We start from the raw sequence: 22,900 nt of genomic DNA on the forward strand, positions 1-22,900 counted from the left end.
AAAATGTTATTTATGTTATTGGTTATTTATTGTGCCCTGGCCAATTGCTGAGTCTTCTTTTCAGTGCTGTGAATACACTTGTGTTAACAGATGTGCTGCTGTTACTTATGGGAATGACTGTGAAGTAGGGGAGACTGATGGTAAACAGCTAGATTCCAATAAATATGCAATATCACACACAGTGTGCTATGAAGGCAAAGAATAAAGTGATCAGAGAGAATGACAAGTAATGTTATTAAATTGAGGAGGTGAGAGAGCACGCTTGTAATCCCCGGGCTTGGGAGGCAGAGACAGGAGCATCGCGCAGGTTCGAAGCCAGAGTCTTTGAAGTGGAAGTAATGGCAGCAGGTATTTTTTTCAATCCCTGTTTTTAGGTGAGAGAAAACCAAGGCCAACAGAGATGGAATTCACTCAGTGAAACCTAGCAAATTAGTACAAAAATAGTCATAAGACTCGAGGCTTCCTAATTCTGACGTGAAGGAAATTCTAGAGGTCAGCTAGACTATGTTTGAAAAGATAAGAACTTCTTTAAGAGTTGGCCCTTTGGGCCAGGAATGGATGAGAACAAAGATAGAGGGAGCTGTATACTTTAAGGCCAAAGGAAAACAAATCAACCCAGCGATTCCAGTCTGGTTTTTGCTGTTGTTTATACCAGGATGATGGATAAGTCAGTATGGTCGTTTCATTGACTCTTCCTCACTGTTCTTCCTCTTCCTGTTCCCTGCCCCCAAAAGAAAGGTAATGAATTTACTTTGTATTCATCTTTCAAATTCTCAAAGCACAATGATAATTTAAATATGCTGTAGTCCATAATTATGTTAGAAAAAGCATATTAACAGCAGTCATATGACAAACCGCTTAGTGAATACTTTCTTATTACCTTTGAAATGTTTAGGATTTTCTTAGAGTGTCAGCCACTATAGCACACATAAGCATAAAAATGTCTTCCAAAGCAGTGATGATGGATGGGATGGTTGGGGAGGAAGGAAAACATCGCAGCAATAGAAGCGTGAATTGATGCTTGCAGGTCTTGGGCTGCAGTTCACATCCTTGCTTAGCAGGCTTCCTGTGCCTATTGCCTACTTTAGAGCATTGATGTTATTAGCATTCTTAGGAAAGAATGAATACAAACTTCATCTCATAAATGAATTTTCAGACTTCATTCATTTTAATAAGAAGAATCACATTTACTTCCCTTAAAAAGTGGTGTGTTTTCTTTGAATGGCTAGGCTCTGTGTGCTGCTGTGGTGAAGTCAGATGTGCTAGAAACGATGGCTTTACTCTTCAGTGGAGCAGATGTCATGTGTGCTACTGGGGACCCTGTGCACAGCACTCCCTATCTGCTGGCTAAGAAGGCTGGACAGAGTCTACAAATGGAATTTCTTTATCATAACAAGTTCTCAGGTTTGTCTTTGGCCCTGCATTAACCTTCTGTTGATTTTTTTAAATACATTCCTAAAAGGACCAAAGTATAAATCTTGTTTATTTCCCAACTTAAGAAAAAACACCAGGATGAATAAAAATGTAATGACCAAATATTATTTTCTATCATTTGAAGAAAAAGTTGAGGGAACATATCTTTTTATATTTCTTTAATCTTATAAATGGAAAATGAAAATAGTTAATCCCACATAATCATTTTCACCCAAATTAAATCCGATTTTCATATATGAATAACAAATAAGACTTAAATGCTTATTTGCAAATTTTATGCAGAGTGAAATAAATCTTTATATTTGTTCAGCAGTAAATTTGAAGCAGCTTTTTCCTGGCTCAAAACTCACCTGTGTATTCATAAACAAACATTTTGGACTTCAAAGGCATTCTTTCTCTGATTTTCCAGATTTCCCTCAACATGACATTCATTCTGAGGGTGGGGTGGGTCAAGAAGCCACCCAGTCCACGTTCCTCTGTGACTTCTTGTATCAAGCTCCTGCTGCTGCTTCCAGAGTCTCCTCAGAGAAAAAACTGCTTGAAGGTATCATTTCTGCTCCTCTCGGATTTTGTTACTGGGAAAAACTTCATTCCATTATCAAAACAATTAGGTTTAAATTTTTATATTTCCCCCTCAAGATGTTAGATTCGATCTTGTAGTAGAGATATACTTTCTGAGGATTTATTGATGCTGCTAGGCACAGATATTATTTCTTGTGCAGCAGCAGGGACTTACCACTGGGCTAAATGCTAGGTGAATTCTCAACAGAACTCACTGAGTTCTACCTTCAGAGCCAACTGATTTTGTTTCAAGTGTTAAAGGTATTTCCAAAAAATGTAAAACTCAAACCTTGCCTTTAGAGATGGACACCCCAACTGTTGAGATACTATAGATAAATCTGAACACACAGGAAGAACTAGCAAGTTTTCATTACAGGTTGAGTCTCCCTCTTCTGAAATACTCGGCACCAGAAGTATTTTGGAGATTAAATTGTTGTGGGTTTTGTAATATTTTTCACATACATCATATCTTGGGAATGGGACCCAAGCCTACACATGAAATTCACTTTTATATACACCTTAAACATTAAGCATTAAGGTCATGTTATAAAATGGTTTTGATAAATTTAAGCATAAAACAGTTTTATGGTATAGAAATTTCCACTTGTAGCATCATATTAGTGCTCCAAAGTTTTGGGGTTTTGAATTTCAGATGAGGAATGCTTAACCTGGAATACACTCAATCAGGATACTAAACAATACCAAATAGATAAATTTGTTCTAATTAAAAGTATCTGTGTGTGTTTGGTTCTCTGTGTATATATGTTTAAGTGAAATAAATTCTAATCCTGCTTTCAAAAAAAGGGTGGGAATCAATTTGATTTGACAACATGGTCTATATTTGGGTAATTATTTGAGCAGGGACACAATGGGGATTTATCCCTTTATCCCTGGAGCTCCTTAGGTGAGACATGTTAGACATTTGGATTATAAAAATGAGTAAGACTCAGGCCTTATGCTCATTTTCTATGCATTTGAGCTAATTTGAAAAATATAGGCATGAACATATGAGGCCTGTCTTACTGAAAGAAAGTGTAAGATAGATTAAGCCAGGCAGACCAGTTGATGGAAGGTGTTGGGGGCTTAGAAGGTATATTATACATAGGGGCTATAATTCAGCTATATTAGTCAAAGGAACAATGGGAGGAAAAACTCTAGATGGTTAGACCTGGTACTGGTGCATTTGAAGTATTTATTTCAGTATAAATTCAATACAGGTTGAGTATTACTTATTGGAAATACTTGGCACCTGAAGAGTTTCTGATTTGAGACTTTTTCAGATTTTGGCATATTGGCATAGACTTTACTGGTTGAGTATACTTAATACAAAAATTCAAAATCAGAAATACATCACAATTCTAAACTTTTTGAATATTGCGTCAGCACTAATAAGTTTCAGGTCTTGCAATATTTTAGAAATCAGAGTTTCTAACTAGATGTGCTTAAATCAATATATATTATCTGTCTTATCGTGAGCAAGTATTACAGGTAAGGCACTGCTCTAGGTACTTTGTACTCATTAATTGTAACCCTCATAAAATCTGTGAACTAGTTGTTGCTATGCCAGTTTTCACATGAAAAATGGAGGCGCTCAGTGTGAAGCAGAACTTTACACCTGACTTGTGTTATAATTATTATTATAATATTTTTTCCTTGATCACAGTGTGATAGTCAGGGGACAGTTGGTTAGAAGAGCATTTTTATGCTTTGAATTTAGATATTTTGGTTTTTTCAGCAATTCATTTTATTGCCATCCTTTACCCAGCCTAATCAATAATAAATAACAAATTTTACAGAGATTTTTAAAAATCTCCTATTTCTTCTGTCAGTATTACTCCTTATATAGTCAAAAACCTATCAGAAAAAGGTTAAAAGTATCTGGATAAATGTGAATTGACTAGAAGAATTATTAAAATGATTGAGTAAGGAAATAATGTACTTGTAAATAACAAGTTTCCAGAATGTTTCTTCTAAGTGACGGAATATCATGGACTCATTCTTCAAACCACTTGATTTATACGAAGATCAAATGGAGATTTTTAAAATACAATATTATTTTCCTAAAGATTTAAATGTATTATCAGCATTATGTAGGCTAAAACATATTTAAAAGCTTATCAGTTTGCTTTAATTTTTCTTGAAACAGATTTTTTTAATTGAATTGAGTACTGGATTTATGTTTCAGAAAGTTGGAACTAAATCATTCCTTTCATCTTTTGTAAGTTTATTATAGACTTTTTTGTTAAAGATCATTTCAGAAACAGAGGAGCTGGTGTGTTCTCTGAGCAGTTGACTCCCAGTGTCTAGGAATGTTGATCCCAGGTTCCCCATAGATGTGTTTGTATTTCCATCATGGTATTTATCGCATGAAGATAACTCCTTCTTTGGTTTTCCTTCCTTCTGTAGTTAAAGCTTTTTGAGGTATTGGAGTTTTCTGGTTTGCTCATGATTATTAAGTCTTTGGTGCCCCAAACAATGTCAAATTACAAAATAGCCGTGTGATATGTATTGGTTGAATGAGTGACTATTTCTTCAAGCAAGTCACTAGCTGTGTAAAAGTATAAGTCACATGTTAATATTTTTGTCCTCTATTATATCTATAGTTTCACTGGGGTTCCAGTTACCTGAAGTCTGTTTGAGATCCAAGAATATGCAATGTAAAAATTTCAGAACTAACACATTTTAAGTTATTATTATTATTATTATTAGTAGTAGTAGTAGTAGTAGTAGTAGTATAGTAGTATTTTGGTGGTACTGGGGTTTGTTCTAATTATTTATTAAGAATTTTCTGTGGTACATTATTTCATAATAAGGTTTATCATAGGTGTGTGTTTATAGAAAAAATAATGTATTTAGGGTTCAGTGCTACCCACAGTTGCAGGTAGGCACTGAGGGTCTTGAATATCCCTTCCCAGGGATACGAAGGGGGCTACTGAGTGGAATGACATCATTGCTCATTAAGTCATATTTTGTTCAGAAAGAGCTTACATAAAAATGGAGTAAAAGTTGAACAATTGAGAAACATAGTTCTGCATTTGTTCCTCCCCCCCAATATTTTGCAGTGGTGTTACAGCTGTTGAATACCCTCTCTGTGGGAAAAATGAATTATTTGGCAAGATTTAGAGATTAAAGTGTGGTTGTCACCTCTGCCTCTGAAAGCCAAGCACCTGGACGATGCCACTCCATCAGTACTTGTCAGGACAGCCATAAAGCAAAATGATTAAAAATGAAGACAAAAGTCTGGATATAAATGCATGTGGTCCTTCAGAGCGTTACCGGGGCTTCAGATGTCAGCTTGAGTTTTCAGGATTTGAAGTTCTTCTAGCTCTTGCTTGTGATGACTGATCTGTGTTTTTCTTTTTATTTTTTTTCTTCTCAGTTTAGTGTTCATGAAAAAGAAGATTGAGAGCTCTTGTTAAACCTAAGTGCAAAGCAGTGGAATAATAGCACCCTGGCTTTGCTTTCTTTCTCCCTCCCCCCCACAATATTTTTCCCCTTTGGCATCTTACCTTCATTTGTTTATACTGTGTTTGCATTTTTAAAAGAAAGAGGGGATATACTTTACTGAAAACTGTATTTTATCCTGTTTATATTTAATCTCATAGATTAACATTGAGGAATTTTTGAAGATATTTTATTGTATGAAAAGCCTGGGGTGTAGAGTTTTAAATGTTTTTCTAAAACTGAAACCTATTCATTTAAATGAAAAGGATTCCTATTGTGTTTTTCTAGTTTCCATGGATTCTAAGTAACATTATTTGAAGAAATTCTTCATCAAGAAATAACTTTGTGGTTTTGAAAATTAATAACTTTATCTTCACTACCTCAGATTTATTGTGTATAAATGTATTAGAAGGCATGGCTTCTTCTCTACCTTAATACATCTTTTAAGTGGACATACATGGTTCAAATATAAAATAGGCCCAGAGAAGCACTGTGTGCAGTGGTTAAGAGTGTAGCTTCCAGAACCCAGCTGCTTGGTTTCTGCCCTTGCTTTAATACAAAGTACTTGTGTGACCTTGGAAAAGCAAATTAACTCCCCTGTGCATGTGAAAAGGGTACAAGGAAGTGGTGTAGTAATAATTGAACTAACCAAATAGGGTTGTTTTAAGGATTCAATGAGTCAGTGAATATAAAATGTGTATAAGAATCATGGCAAGTAATTATGTAGAGAGGATGATGGTACTGAGGAGGAAGAGGAACAAAAGAAAGATTGTATGTAAATAGCTGCTTCTGGCTTCCCATTAGCCTTTGAGTTTAGATGTGTTTTATAGGCTATAGCTGATAGCCAAGGTGTCCAACTAGAACATCCGTATTACTCCATAGTAGTATTTAACTAGGTTGCATCTTGAGTTCTCTACTTGGATTTGTGTTATCACTGTATGAATAATTTTTCTCTGTTCTATCCTAAACATCATGGCTGAATAGAAATGACAACCTCTTTGACTTGTGTACCTGTGTTACTTACATCACACAAAGCTTTGGTCTGTTTAGTAGCTGAGGCGTGATAGTAACTCATTCTGTGGTCCCAATTTTGTTTTTGGACATTTTTAAGTAACAGTAAACTTTCTACAGCACAGAATGTTTCCTGGAGGTTATCGACATTTCTCAAAGTTAAGCCTGCATGTCTAAATCGGCCAGAGAAGACCAATATCATCCAAAATCATTTTGCCAAGTCTTTACATTTCTTCCCAAATCAATTGGAATGTCAAGATTTTCTGTCACCACTTTGTTCTTCTGAGTCCTCAAGGGTAATATCTGTGCCTGCCATGTCTGAACTCTGGCCCATTTCACTTATAAAAATAAAGCTAATAAATGGTTAGAAATGATCATGCTGCAGGACGAACTCTCCTCCATCCCACATTTCTAACTTGAAACGAGTTTGTGTGCACCTTTTCTGAGACGTCATTTGCTTCCCATTAGAATTTACATAATTAGTTTCTGCATTCACATTTATTTTATGCATCACTCATTTGGCACTGTTTGTTTAAGACCTTTGAATGGCTCCCACTTGTCTATTGAGAGAAGTACAAACTACAGAACACCTGTCACCAAGGCTCTAAGGACCTGGCCTCTGCCATGAACCTGCTGTCTCCCATGTCCCATTCCCTACCTTCATGCAAAATACGATTTTCTGGCCAAATAAGATTCTGGCTGTTTCCCCTTCCTATGACTTTCCTCACTGTTCTTTCTTAGAATTATGGAATAGATATAGCTTTGAGTGCATTTTTTTTTTTCTACCTTAGAAACATGGAGCTTCAGTTGTATTCAGGACCATTGCCTAGGGCTGTTTTTTTTTGTTTGTTTGTTTATTTGTTTGCTTGCATGTTTTCAGTGAATTTTTTTCTTGTCATTCTAGTCTGAGGGGGATTCCTCCCTGAATGCTTCTAGCCCCATAAAGGGGCCACCTGACAGTTGACATTCCAAACACATCTTTCTGTTCACGGGCTTACACATTGCCAAAGAGGACTTGGGAGTGGAATTCTGAGTTCAAACCAGCGATTATCTGTGTGTTTAATATTGTATTGCTTTTTTGTTTGTTTGTTTTATTTTTAAAAAGGTTATTCTTAACATTCAGAGTATCTTATTTTGAAATTATTCCATGGTTCTTTTTGATTAGTACATGGGTTTTTCCTTTTTCTGTGTTTTAGAAAGAAGCAGTGATTATTTATTTAAAAACCATGACCTTCATGATTTTTTTCATAAAATGTTTCAGAGTATATTCTGAAATTCAGGATTTGAGGGTCCTAAAATAATATATCATTTTTCACTAGGAAATGATTTGCCTCTGTTATTGCTTTTTTTTTAGCACAAATGAAGGATTTCTTTGTATTTGTCAATTCTGCTAGTTTTTTTTTTTCTTACATTTGGCAATTTGTTTTTCAGAACCTGATGACCCTATTGAGAATTTCTCTTTGTTATATGTTGTATTATATTCTTTCTTCTACCACACCCCTATAAGACTTTAATGATATGATAAATTTTAAGGCTTAATTGAGTATATATTTTTTAACATTTTAAGGTATTTTAACTTAGTTTGAGATATCCAGAAGAGAAAAAAGTTCTTTGCAAGAATAGTGCAGAGAATTTCCACATATTGTTTTATTCATATAACTGAAATAGTAACATTTTATATTTGCCTGATTATTGTTTTTCTGGTTATTTATGTATATAATACACTTGCACACATATGTATTCCTATATACATATGTGTAATCAATCTATGCACTTAATTACAGAATCTCTTATAAGCTGCAGACATGATCCTCTTCACCCCTAATAGTTTACTGTGCATTTCTTCCAATGAAGAAATTTATAAATAAGGTCCTAAAATACCTACAGCAGTTACGAAACTTATGAAATTATCTAATCCATAGACTTTGTTAGTTATATCTAATCTAGAGACATTCTTAGCTTTTACTATCTATTGATCTCATATGTTCTATATACCAAATTAAGTGTTGCTTAGATAATTTAATTTTTGGCAGCAACTTAAATTTTGAGGATCTGTTCAATTTCTAGAGCCCTAAAAGAGTTTATTAATGGAAACTAAACTTTTCAAAAAATTTTCCTTCAGAATAGTACTTATTTGAAAAAATTGAGTTTGATATTTTATCTCACTTGTTTAGAGTATTTTTGGCAAACTAAAGATTTTTAATTGTATTTTTAAAACCTATAAAATAACACAAATTTTTAGAATTTTATTTTTATGTTAATAAGGCTAGCTTCAAACATATGATTATCTTGTTTTAGCCCCTAAAATACTGGGATTACAGGTGATTTTTATGGTAGTGTCTTTTAATAGGAAATATAAAATGCATGGGATGACTTTGTTGTTCTTGGTCAATTAGGAAGCTTTTTGCTTTAGTTTTTCAAAAGAGGATATCAAAAAAGAGTTATGAATATTAATAAACTTGGCAATGCTGTACACTGTGGTGCATGCCTGAGACAGAAAGATCACAGGTTTGAGGCCAATCTCAGCAACTCAGAAAGACCCTCAGATTTAGCAAAACCCTGTTTAAAATAAAAAAATAAAAAGACCTAGAGCTGTGGCTTAGAGGTAGAATGCCCCTTGTTTCAATCTCTAACACCAATCATAATGATTAATAATAATAAAGTTTGGCAATGCCAAATTGCCAAAATTATAAAGTGTTTTCTTTTTGGTTTTCATCTTTTTGAACTTTTCACTTATGTTTTTGATGTTTACTTTTCACTCACTAAACAAAGTCAATAAAGGAGCAATCTGGGTACTTTTGGAATGAATACTGATGTGAAACCCATTTGAAAACTTAAAGAGCAGTATACACCTCATGCTGGTGCATAATTTTCAAAATTTATCAGGAATTCAGATATAGTGGCATACATTTGAGATCCCAGTACTCGGGAAGTTGGTACAGGAAAATCACAGGCTTGAGGTCAGTCTCCACAACTTAGTGAGGCCCTCACCAATTTAGTGAGACCCTCTTTCATAATAGAATAAATAAAATAGGGATGAAGTGGGGACTCTGAGGTAGACCACCTATTGGTTTACTCCCCAGTACTCCCTCAAAAATTTTAGTAGGAATAAAATAAGTCTGTTTGGACTGAGGTATAAGATGTAGCCTTCTTCAAATCCTTCTGTCTTCCATTAATCTCTCATGTAGAAAGTAAGTATGGAATATGTAGTATCATTTTAGAAACTACCCACAATGTGACAATGTTATTTTTATAATTGAATGAGATAATGCATTCACCGCCTTTAGGACTTAATTTCTGATTGTCATTGTTAAGTACTCAATTAAATCATCACAATTAATAATTTCCTCTCCCTTTGTCATTTTTGTAGCCTAATATCTATTTTCTTCATCAGACTCTTTTATGTGTATGGACCATCATTTATTTCATAGTGACACCCACCCAGTCATGTTCTACTAAACTGAATAATTTACTGTATTTTTCAAAACAGTAATTCATTGTAGTTGATGTGGTAGCTGAATTTAGCTCAATGTGTACATTTAAGGTCCTATTAACTTCATGATCTTATTTTTATGTGTGGACTATATTTTTATATGCAGTTCTTTGACGCTTTCTGTTATTCTTCATTAACCCGGAGTCATTTTCTATTCCAGTACATCAGACCTCTTCTCCCCTATGTATTCTTATTGTAGCTTTGGATGCATTTTTGCTGCCCCCCACCTTGACTTCCTTATTTCCTTTGAAATTATTTTCCACCCATGGCTAATAACAAACACAGTCATTTTCTTTGCCCATGTCACAACTTCTCCTTTAGCATCCTTGAGATTGCTGAGAATTGTCAGTGTCAGGATGAGCCACAAGCTCTTGTGTGTCTTTTTGTTTGTTTTTACCAAATCTAAATGTAGTGCTATAATTGGTGTTTTTAGGCAGGTCCATTATTTTTTTGTGTGTGTGGTACTGGGGTTCCTGGAAACCCTTCTACCTCCGGGCTGCACTCTCAGGCCTATTTTATACTTTTTTATTTGGAAACAGAGTCTCTTAATCCAGCGTGGCTGGCTTCTAACCTGTGTGATCCTCCTGTCTCCGCCTCCCAAGTGTGGGGATTGCAAGCATGCTCCACCACGCCTGGCCAGGGTCCATTATTTTATATCTGTTCTCATTTGCCAATGTAATGCCTGCACAGCTTCCTCACAGAAAACAAATACATCATTTTTATTGTTAGGCATTATTTACTAACTTACTATGTCTGCTCTAATAAATTACCACAAACGTGGTGACTTAGAACAACTGAGATACATCCTGTTACAGGTCTGGAGTCAGATGTTCATAATCAGCATCACTGGGTTACAGTCAAGGCTTCAGCATGGAGAGTGTTGGTATGGGAATCTTGGATATTCCTAGCTCTAACATTTTGTATGGGAGTGTGGGTTGTAATCGGGGCATCACTGTTTATTTGGTATGTATAACATCACAAATCACTGTATTTCCTACATTGTACCTTATTTTGCCTCTGGGCAATGCTAGAATCCTAGTATAGAAACTGACAGGTCTGGTTTTTGTAAAGAACTCACTTGACTTTCACATAAACAAAGAGAGTGTATGGCTTTGCTGCTTAATTAGCACTATGGAGAAATGTATGGACCAAATGGCCCATATAAGCTTCATCTCAGCTCTTAGTCCTGAACCTCACGAGGTATGAACCTCTCCAAACCTTTCCATAATGTTATAGAAAAATACAGTATTTTTTTCCACTTATTTCGCATACCAAAATATGCTAGCTATTTCCTCTCAGGGAAAAAAAAACATTTCTTATGAACTATAGATCTCTTTATTCTTTGAAATTCTACTTTGTATTATTTTAGTTTCATTGTCTTGGGGTTTTGGGAGGAGATGGAGTTGCATAGACTTATCTTTCTATACTTAAAAGTAATTCCATTTATAATCTTTCTGATTATAACACATTCCTTATCTTTGCATTTCTCATAAAGTTTGAAGCTTCTTCTGAGCTATCTCTTTAACTAATAACTTCCTTACTTATGAAAATAGTAATTTCAATGGACCTCCCCTAGGCAAAGCAATGTGGTAGTTCTTTAGAATAGAAACACAGTTCTTCTTAAATAGCTTACAGCATTTCTGGATAAATTTAAATAAATTATTATATAGTTAAAATATGCAGGTACATTTACAAATAGCAAAATGTATTACCAGGTTAAGCAGCCACATATCAGGTCAATTTCCTATGTGTGTTTCATGGATTGCAATATTTAATCATCAAACCAGTCCTGAGATTTGAATGTTTCTCTCACCCTCATTTTACCGATGAAAAATCTGAGGCACAGAATGGTAAGGTTCTTTTCAAGGGTTCCTAGGTAGTGACAGTGGCAGTATTAGAATCCAGAGTCTTTGACCTCCAGTTCTGCAGTCTTAGGGTCAGCATAGTGCTAAGGATGTGGCAGGAAGACACTTACCCGGGGCTGGTAAAACAGATGGGCAGAAGTTGGAGAAGAGCCCCAAAAGAAGTGAGGCCCAACCTAATTTTTGCTAGAGAAATTAGGTTAGCTCTAGTATAGTTTCTTCTGTCCTCAAGATCTATTTATCTTTGTTTTTGTTTTCTTCTGTTGATGAGAAGTAAATATCCATCTTTAGTTCATGTGAGTGAACAACTTCTTTTTTTTTGGTGGTATTGAGGATGGAACCCTTCTACCTCCAGGCTACACTCCCAGACCTAATATATATATATATATATATATATATATATATATATATATATATATATATATATATATATATATATATATATATATATATATTGGAAACAGGATCTCTTAAGCCAGCAAGGCTGGCTTCGAATCTGCACAATCCTCCAGTCCCCACCTCCCAAGCGCAGGGATTACAAGCATGCGCCACCATGCCTGGCAGTGAACAACTTTTGACTGCTATTTGCTTACCATGGATCATGCCTTCATTGGAGCTGGTGATACCTTGTTCATCACTATATAAGTTATGGATCCATTCTGAGAAATTCTGCATCTGACTTTCCACACAGCCTCCAACTGGCTGCAGCACTCCCGGTACTAAGTAGGCAGTTTCCTCCCTAATGCAAAGATCAGTAGTAGGTTTCTCAGCCCTTGTTTTATCCCATCTCTCTACATATATAATATTGATAATTATTCCTTTTTTGAAATGGCTCTACTCTTTTATACATGGTTTCATCTCATCTTTTCATTGTTAGCATGGATTCCTCTATATCCCCTATTCTTTATAATTTTAAGTGCCCTAAGATTTTATACATAGTTACTTCATATTTTCAACTACCACTTATATTGTAAAGATTTCTAGTCATCAAGTTTGTTCCTTACCCACGAGATTCAAATTTATAGGCCAGTGTGCCTAATTGGTAATTCTACATGGATTTCCAATAGTTATATCTTTTTTAGTATTTCTAAAGAAAACTCATTACATATGCTGAAATAGCTCCTATTTTACTTTTCTTGAAATTAAAATGGGCATCAATTTTCACCTTAAAATCGTATGTAAAAATTATATAGTCCTTAGTACGTTGTCCTTATTTCCTGTATCCAATTCATGTTTTATCTCCTTAAAACATATATTTTCCCCCTCCATTCTCTCCCCTCATTCATATCTGTGTCTCTGTATTCAGTCTCTTTTCTTCATCCCCACTGCCACTAACCTTCTTCTGGCCCTCTTCATCCCTCACTTACACTCTGTCAGCAGTGTCCTGGGGCTGGTGGACATGCCCCAACTGAAGAGCAATTATTTACTCCCCTAAGTGAGGCCTTGGGGGGATCCCCAGCACCCCAGTGTCCTATCTTCCCTTTTCTGGCCTCACCTTCTCACAGCTACTTTTTACAGTAAGCAGAATGTGTAAAATTCAAATCTGATTATATTCCATTCCTAAAATCATTTCAGTGGCTCATCATCACCTACTCGATCAAGAAACTTCTTAAGAGGGCCTGATAATAAAATTTTAGGTTTGGTGGGCCAGACATTTTCTGCTTCAAGTCAGCTCTGCTCCTACAGTGGCATAGTAACTATAGACAGTCCATAAACATAGAAATCCATAAACAAATGTGGTTGTGTTCCAGTAAAACTTTATTAAGAAAAATGGCTGGTAGTCTGATTGGGCCTGTGTGTCGCAGAATATTGACCCCTGTTTAAAGCAAATTTAGAATTCCCTAAACAAAACGTATGGTTTTTGCCTCTTTCTCCTTTGTTTATTTTCCTAATCAATAGCTATAGTTTCATGAGATGTTATGGCAAACATTTTTTTCCTCCTATTACTCTATGCAGACTTTAGTCCTTTCAGTTTCAGGGTTGCTTTGTAATAGCCACCTATGGATCTACAAGTTTCTCTGGACATTTGTAATCATTTTTGTCTGGTCCAATCTTTAATCTTTGCTGTTATATTGTAAATTATTTGAAGGCAGAGAGTACAACAGTGATATCCTCATGTAGCAAGATCATGCTCTATACCCAGAATAGGAAATTAATAAGTTTATTTATTTGAATCCAATCATGATTTTAAACCGTGTGTATTTTTAATAGATATGAATTCTAGCTCAATTTATTTTTCTTTTCTTTTATATACTTAGAGACAAATAAAAAGTGGTGTGTTTTAGAAGGAGGCTTCTTGAGTTACTATGAAAATGATAAGTCTACCACACCTAATGGCACCATTAACATCAATGAAGTGATCTGCCTGGTTATACACAAAGAAGACTTCTATTTGAATACTGGGTAGGTAGACAATTAGACAGCGAGGAGGTGAAAGGTACTTATGGACAATTATTGTACCAAATAATGAGGATTTTGCTACTTCCTGTAAAGTTTTTGATGATTTATTTTTAAGTTACTTCCTGTAAAAGTGTTTCATGTCTTGAAGCCTGTTCATTTTGTACTGTCTGAATATTTTTAGAGAATTCCCTAAAAAGTAGTAGATTAAAAAATCCTAGATAATATGAAAGGCTATTATGTTTTCATATAATCTCAAATAAATTTATAACACTCCATTTTTGATCATTGAAGTACTTTAACTTTTATAATTTATACATTATTTTAAATAATGTTCTAATGGCAAATTTATGTATTTGTATAATGAGTGTAATGAAAAAACAGATAAGAAAAATGTTCAGTGATAATAGGCTCACATTAAATAAATAAAACATGAGCCAGATGTGGTGGCACATGCTTGAAATCAGAATTCAGGAAGCTGAGACTTGAGGATTCACAGGCAGCTTAAGCTACTTAGCCCCTCTGCAACTCAATGAGACCCTGTTCAAAATTTAAAAGAGGACTAAAATATAAGGCTGGTTGTGTAGCTCGGAGGTAGAATGCTCCTAGGTTTCATCCACACTACTGCCAAAATAAATAAACAAACAAACAAAGAGCAAGTCTATTAAAGAGCATATTCAAAACTAAATTTCTTAAAAACCGAATTTGGTATTTCAAAGGTCTGAAAAAGTTGCAATTAAAAGATTAAGTAGCCGGGCATGGTGGCGCACACTTATAATACCCACGCTTGGGAGGCAGAGACAGGAGGATCACGCAGGTTCGAAGCCAGCCGCCTGCGCTGGCTTAGGAGACCCTGTTTCCAAATTTAAAAAAATGTAAAAATAGGTCTGGGAGTGTAGCCCGGAGTTAGAAGGGCTTCCAGGAACCCCAGTACCACCAAAAAAAAAAAAAAAAAAAAAGATTAAGTATTGTTTATGTGACATATTTGAATCAGTTAAACATTTAAATGAATCTCTCTGAGGGCATTTAGAAACCATCCATGTAAGATTTTGATGTGAAAGTTTCTCAACATGTTCTTCAATGTAGCTAATAAAAATGTATAAACAAAATATAAATAAGCCAAAAGAGCTTAATAATTTAAAATGTTTATATGAGGGAATAAATTTGTACAGATATGTTACTTACATAAAATTTCCTAAATAAGTTATTATTATGTAATGACTAATATTGTGATAGTTGGTATATCTATTGCTTTCTAGTAAATCTAAGTTGATTTTGATGTTAAACTTAATATTAACTTGTTTTTGTTTTAGTCTTAATAGTGCTTGTATCATAAATGAATAATCAATTTATGTGGCTTACTGTGGAATGTTAAAATAATTGTATTCTATATATTAAATTATTTAATTAGTAAAAAGAAAGAAAAGAAATGTGACTTTGGTATAAGACATTTTGAGATTTTTAGTTAACAGTAGTACATGTACTTAGAATGTTCCAGGAAAGAGTTATAGTTGCAGATAGGGAATTCATAAAAGGATTCAGAACATGGGGTGTTGCTGTAATATGGTCTATGGTTTAAAAAAAAGATGAAATTAAAATAAGTGCTAAGAATGTTTTGAACATTTGGTCCAAGTAAATGGAGTAATCTGCAGGGGAAGTTGAGACTCAGGGGAGCCCTTTTCAAATCAGTCAGCTGATGATCACGCCAGGGTATCAGCAAAGTCATGCTGCAGAACGAGTTATCAGAAGAGTATCCCTTTTGTCTGAGTTAGTGTGTTCCATTTAGCTCATTTTAATAAAATGTAAACTATCAACAGAGTAATAGAATAGCGATGGAAACAGGTTGATTACATAGCATTTTAAAAGGAGTTTAATCAAAAGCTTGACCTATGTTGTTCTCATAAGAGCCAGGCATAACTGGTGGTCTCTTTTTATTCATGCCCGCTGTAGGCCTGTTTATATCTTTGAGATCTACTTACCCTCGGAACGTGTGTTTTTATTTGGAGCTGAAACATCTCAAGCTCAGAGAAAATGGACAGAGACAATAGCCAAGGTATTTAAATAATATAATCCCTAAGCCCAGAAAAATATTCTTAACTAGGAATCTGTAGACGTGCTTCAGGGGTCTATGAAAATTTAATATAAGTTTTTGGAAAGAGGAGCCGCATTTCTTTAGGTTTGAAAAAACTGTAGTCAAATGCAGCAGTTAAGAGGTACGTTCCTTTTTCCTGAAACACAGGAAATTAGTATAGTACCTTAGAAAAATAATTCTTACAAAATAAGTCCACAATTTTGATTATTAAGATATTTTCAATTATAGAAAGTCATTTCTGTGTGTCTGCTTGTAGGTAGATATCTTATTTATGATGTACACAAAGGGGAAAGGAAAAGATTCAGTTAAAGATATAAATGGAGAAAAACATGAAGGTTGACATTTTGAAAAATGCCACAGATCAACAAAGAGAATGTCTTCCTATTTCAACTCTATATAGCAAGAAAAGAATGGTTTAAGATGCTGTTATTTGAAAATGCATTTTTGTGGTTCAGTTTTAAGATCTATAGCAAGTATAAATAACTGTTTATTTTGAATTTGGGGTTGCGTATTACTCTTTAAGATAGAAAAGTTTTCCAACTTCCCTCTTATCAACAAATGGTAAGGAATTTCCTATTTTCACTGTCTTTATTACTCTTTTGTATTTGTTTTAACAGCATTTTGTTCCCTTTGTTGCTGAAAACTTAACAGAAGCTGACTATGATTTGATTGGTCAACTCTTCTACAAAGACTGCCATGCCCTGGATCAGTGGAGAAAAGGCTGGTTTGCTATGGACAAGTCTAGTTTGCGTTTTTGCCTTCAAATGCAAGAAGCTCAGGAAGATAGGATGCACTTAAGAAGGCTGCAAGAGCTAAGTAAGATGTGTGTCTCTTCCCTCTTATCTTTTGGACACATTCTTTATTGTATAAGATTATGATAGTTTTTATATCAAATTATTTTAGCTTACTCTCAAACTTAGAACTGAGTAGTGTTGTATGGGCATTTTGTGTAGCATTATAAAAAAATGTGTATGCTTTTTATCTCCCTTCAGCAATTAGCACAATGGTCCAAAATGGGGAGAAATTGGATGTCTTGCTTTTGGTAGAAAAAGGGAGGTAAGTGTCTTCTTGCTTTTTATACTTTATCTCATATTTTTCATTTTCTTGGGAGAGAAACAATTATTTACAAACTTTTGGGAAATTTTCTGAGTCATGCATATAAAATATATGTGAATGGGCTTTCTTTATAGAAAGAGTACACTAATAAAATTTATATATTTTGTATCTTTATCACAAAGTCAATGTGATCAATTATAGTTTTCTAGAGACCTACAGTCCTTTGTGGCACTCACATAATAGTATTTGGAAAGGAGTTTGGTAATCATAAATTTATTTTCAGTGTAGTTATGTGAAAGACATAAATAATCTCTTTAATTATCTGTGCATGTGGCTCAGGTGGACATAGATATTGATTTTATCAATTTATTTAGTTTATCAGGAACTGTTAATTAAGCATCTGCTACTTGTCAGATCTGTTCAAAGTATTGGGAAGAAGCTGAGACAGGTGGATTGTGGGTCGTGGACAGCTTCAGCTACTTAGTGAGGCTCTTTGCTACTAAGTGAGAACCTGTTTCAAGATAAAAATAAAAAATAGGGCTGGGGTGTATCTCAAAGGTTTAATGCCCCTGAGTTACATCCCCAGTGCTGCCAAATAAGCAAAAGAAAAGTATTGGGGAAACCGGGCATGATGGCACACATTTATTATGCCAGTACTTTGGAGGCAGAGACAGGACAATCACAGGTTTGCGCACCATCCTCAGCTACTTAGTGAGGCACTCTGCAACTTAGTGAGACTCTGCTTCAAAAATAAAGAATTAAAAATAGGGCTGGGGGGTTACAAACCCCTGGGTTCAATCTTCAATATCTCCAAATAATATTGGGGATACAGTAACAAAAAACAGACCAAGTTCCCTACTATCCTGAAGCATGTACAGTAATGGGGTAACTGTGTAAGCAGGCCAAAAAAAAAAAAAAAAGTTACATCACATATCTCAGTTTTAAATCCTAGGTAGAAAAACAGGGCTTCTCACTTTTGATATAGTCTGTATTCTTTTGTTTGTTTGTTTGTTTGTTTGTTTTATGGTGGTACTGGGGTTCGTGGAAGCCCTTCTACCTCCGGGCTACACTCCCAGACTTATTTTTTTTATATTTTTGAAACAGGGTCTCTTACGCCAGCGCGGCTGGCTTCGAACCTGCGCGATCCTCCTGTCTCAGCCTCCCAGGCTTGGGGATTACAAGCGTGCGCCACCACGCCCAGCTCGATATAGACTGTATTCTATTCTTTCCTTCTTTGAGTGTATGTAATCCTTCTAAATATTTCTGCCTGTGTCTCAAAAGGAAAAATAAAGCAAGGTAAAGAAAGAGTCCACTAGAGCAGCATTCTGTGCTAGCTAGAGTAACAAAAGAAGGTAGCTTGATAAAATATCTGAATAAAATGAAGAAAACTCTGTAAAAGTCCAGATACTGTGGGCATAGGATCAAGAACATTTAAAGACCCTAAGAAAGTATTGGATTGTCCAGTGCATGGTCTGCAGAGAAGCTGCTGTGTTGGGGATATTTTCGTATGAGTTTGAGAATGGGAAGAAATGACTTCAGAGACATCCCCAGGCAAGATCTCATAGGACCTCACTGGTTTAATGCAAAGATTTGAATTTTATTCTTAGTTTTATGGGAAGCTGTTCAGTCTGAGAGCTGGCAAGTAGAATGATCTAATTTATGTTTTTAAAGAACTAGTCTAGGAGCCAGCTGTGGTAGTGCATGCCTGTAATACCAGTATTTGGGAGGCTGAGACAGAGGGATTGCAGATTCCAGAATAGCCTCATAAATTTAGCAAGAGTTTCAGCAACCTAGCAAGACACTGTTTCAAAATAAAAAATAAAATAAAATAGGGCTGGGGTATAGGTCAGAGATAAAATTCCTCTGGGTTCTATTCCCAGTATCCTCTTCCAAATATGAAAAAAAGACTACTTTTTTCTGATTCTCTGACTCCAAAGGAATGAGTTTGCGGGGTCGTAGAAAACCTGGGTGTCTACTTAAGATGTTGCCACAGAGGCTAGGCAAAGGATTAGCTACCTGAAAACCCAGTATTGAATAGTAATTGGATACAGTATGAAAGGAGAGTATTAGCATCTGGTAGTATAGATCAGCGTAAGAGTCAAGGATAGTCCTGGGCAATTGCATGATTGAGGGTGCTCTTTTCTGAATTAGCAACCACATGGAGAAAATTGGGTAGGATATTGATGAGTTTGGGGCATAAAATCCATAATTTGGTTTGGGGAATGTTAACTTTCAGATGTCTATTTGATATCAAAGTGAAGCTGATGAGTGTGTATAAACGTCTGGAATTTAGTGAACTAGTTACACCTGGAAATAGAACTTTGAGAGTCATAGCATATTGATGCAGTTTATCCAAAGAACTGGGCAGGTTCACCTGAGATAAAGTGGAGAGTTAGAAAAGAGAGTGGAGGATGTAGCCCCAGGGCCTCCAATATTTAAAAGACTTAAAGAGAAGGAAGATCAAATACCAGAACCTAAGAAGGAGCAGCAGAGGCATATCAGATCATATCTTATAAAAGAAAATAGAGTTGCTTATTTTTGGTTTCATGTCATTTGCCTTAAAATAAAAATACCTTAGTTGTAATCTACTTATAAAGTTTAGCTCTATAATAGAACCAGATAATTTATAAAACATGTATATAGTAATAATAATATAAAAATACAACAAAGCCAGCTTTCTATTTTATTTTTTCCTGATGACAAGAACAATGACTTTCAGAAGGCTCTGAACCTGTTTCCTTCATATCCATGGAAGAACATCAACAGCTTTAGACAGCAAGCCTTGGATGATTAGATATTTTTATCAGTGTGCTATTTTTTTTTATCTTACAGCCATTTGTATTTTCACTCATTCATGGCTAGGATTATGATGGTTAATGAAACTTTAGATTCAGATTTTGGGTACCAGATAATGATTTTACTCTACTGTCAGAGTACTATTTATCATGTGTTCAGAAATAAAGAGGCAGTATTATGTGTAGATAGTATTTTAGCATTAAATTCCTAGCACAGTGCAGTTTTTACCATTGTCTATTAATATTTATGGAATGCTTGTTTCCTGCTACTTCCATGGCTGAAAAATAAGAAAAACAAAAAGATCCACAATGATCAACAGTAGAGGAGACATCTGAGCCCATGGAGATTATGTTCTTAAGTAGACAAGTATAAACATGCTGGTCAAATTTATTGTACTTTTTGCTGTACTTATTAGGTTACGATAGCCAAGGCATTTTTTCAGCTGTTTTTATTGTATGAAGGATTTGGCTGTGGCATAGGTTTTAATTAAGATGTTAGCAATATGAATTAAAATGACTCAAAATGATAAATTTTATTTGTTGCTCACTGTGTGCAGAGCATCACTTCATGAATGAAAGACATGGATGCCAGAAAAACTAAACTTTGTTATTTCATATATATTGACCTTTTCCCTGGACTGAAGGAACCAGGGGATAAAACCTATATATTTATTTTTTATATATACTGAAGGATGAACCTAGAAGTATTCTACCTCTAACCTATGTCTCCATCCCTTTTTAACTTTTAATTTGAAATATGGTCTTGCTAGGTTGCTGAGACTGTTTTTTAATCTGAGATTCTCCTGTCTCAGCCTCCCAAGTACTGGGATTAGACATGCACTGCCACGCTAGCTAAAATGGATTTGTAATAGTTACTCTCTGAGCCCAAGGAACAGTGGAAAGCAGTGGAGTTCCAGATGGATCACAGGTGCTTCGTTGTGTTTTCAATAATCATTTAAAAGCTTTTTATCTATGTGTGTTACTAACAATTAGATTGAAATCAGTGTATCAAAGAGAGGAGTAAGGAATATGCCAGAGCGAGGACAAAAGAAATTTGGAGATAAACGTATAACCAACTTAATCTCAATATCTTTCTGAATAGTTGTCATACACTTAAGAGCAACTGGACCCATTCCGCACTTATATCTTAGTTTTATTTGCTTTTCTGGTTTTCTCTAAATTGATAGTAATATGGGGATGGTAATGTACAAAGCTTACCATATGCCAGACACTCTTTTGTGTACTTATGCAGACTTCTAGTGCCCACACAGTATTGAGAAGAATCAAACATTTCAAAATCCAGGTCAGTTCAATTTGCAATTTAACCTAAAGTTTTCTGTTTTTATTTATTTTGTGGTACTGGGGATGGAACTCAGGGGCATTCTACCTCCAAGTGACACCCCCAGCCCTATTTTTTATTCTTTATTTTGAAACAGGGTCTCACTGAGTTGCAAAGGGCTTCACTAAGTAGCTGAGGCTGTATGTGAAATGCGGTCCTCCTGTCAGCCTCCCAAATGCTGGGATTACAAGTGTAAGCCACCAAGCCCAGCTTCTGTTTGTTTTTAAGAGCATGTATTGATATACTGAAACCTATGTACAGGTCATTCTCAAAAATCTAATCAACATTTTTTTCCAGAATTTAAAATTTCTGGATTTATTAGAAAGGAGAATATATGCTGTGAAACTTGTTCTTTTATTAAGATGATGTATACATACTGTGCCTACCTCATTAAAGCTGAAATAGAGTGAAAAGAGGTGAACAGTGTGACTAGAAATAATGAGGTTAGTAGGTGGTTAAGTGCACTAAGGTGTACGCCAGATGTAATGAAAAACACGCAGTTGCCACGGCACACGGCACCTTGTGTGGTTCGAGGTGGGGTCACACCTTTATCTGTTTATCGATCTACATGTAAACATGCTCATGGGTTATGTGTATTATGTAAATGTACTTCAGGTAGGAATTGATGGAAAGAGAGCAAGTCCCAGGGCAAGCTTGGAGATAATGAGTTTGAATAAATTGAACATGAGGTACTTGTGAGGCATCGTAGGAGAAATCGCTAGAAGGAAGTTATTTTAAGAATCGGATCCTCATAAAAGAAGTTAATGGGCTAGAGGAACAGAATTACTAGTACACAGAGGTAAGAAGATGAAATCACTGGTAGTGTGTAGAATAAGAAAAAGAGAAGCAATGCGCAGGGGGCCTTGATGAATATACCTCATTTGGGAGTTAGAAAGAGTTTTCAAACAAGAGTAGCTGCCATAGCAGGAGTAGCTTAGAGAAATGAGGCAGGAAACCAAGAGAGAGTAATGTCACAAATCCAGGAAGATAGTGTAGCCTTGCATCACTTAAAACAGGAATGCGTTTTGAAAATTACTTAAGTGATGTTGTTGTTGAAAGATCATAGAGTGTGTTACATAAACATAGATGTCATAGTCTACTTCATACCTGGGTATCATATGTATAAAGCCAATATAAAATAAATAAATGATAAAGCGAGTTGCTCCTAGGACCATGCTAAAAAAGACAGCATGAGATTAAACGAGGCAATAGAAAATGGTGCAATCAGGAGACATAGTAAACAAAAAATATATGTCTCTGTTTCTGCTAATGAAGCATACTCTTTTACAGTACACTTTTAAAATAAGTAAAATGAAGACACTCTAAAAGAATGATGAAAATTGTGCAATAGTAATTATGTAAAGTAGTTGCATAGTCATTTATTATCATCTTCAGTTATTCTGACATACAAGTACG

General features: G+C 35.2%; 1 protein-coding gene across 1 annotated transcript in view; it reads left to right on the top strand.

Moving 5' to 3' along the window:
• Positions 1–22,900, top strand: part of ARAP2 (ArfGAP with RhoGAP domain, ankyrin repeat and PH domain 2) — a gene marked incomplete at both ends in the record, with an annotated part of 179,420 nt that overhangs the window by 82,946 nt on the left and 73,574 nt on the right. The window contains 6 exons of the mRNA XM_080698069.1: positions 1,230–1,404; positions 1,844–1,978; positions 14,064–14,208; positions 16,153–16,255; positions 16,912–17,110; positions 17,287–17,350. Of these exons, the coding sequence (XP_080554195.1) occupies positions 1,230–1,404; positions 1,844–1,978; positions 14,064–14,208; positions 16,153–16,255; positions 16,912–17,110; positions 17,287–17,350 (821 nt within the window). The remainder of the gene's footprint in view (positions 1–1,229; positions 1,405–1,843; positions 1,979–14,063; positions 14,209–16,152; positions 16,256–16,911; positions 17,111–17,286; positions 17,351–22,900) is intronic.

This window comes from Muscardinus avellanarius (assembly GCF_963383645.1).
Source record: "Muscardinus avellanarius genome assembly, chromosome: 6".
In the NCBI taxonomy this organism is placed as follows: domain Eukaryota; kingdom Metazoa; phylum Chordata; class Mammalia; order Rodentia; family Gliridae; genus Muscardinus; species Muscardinus avellanarius.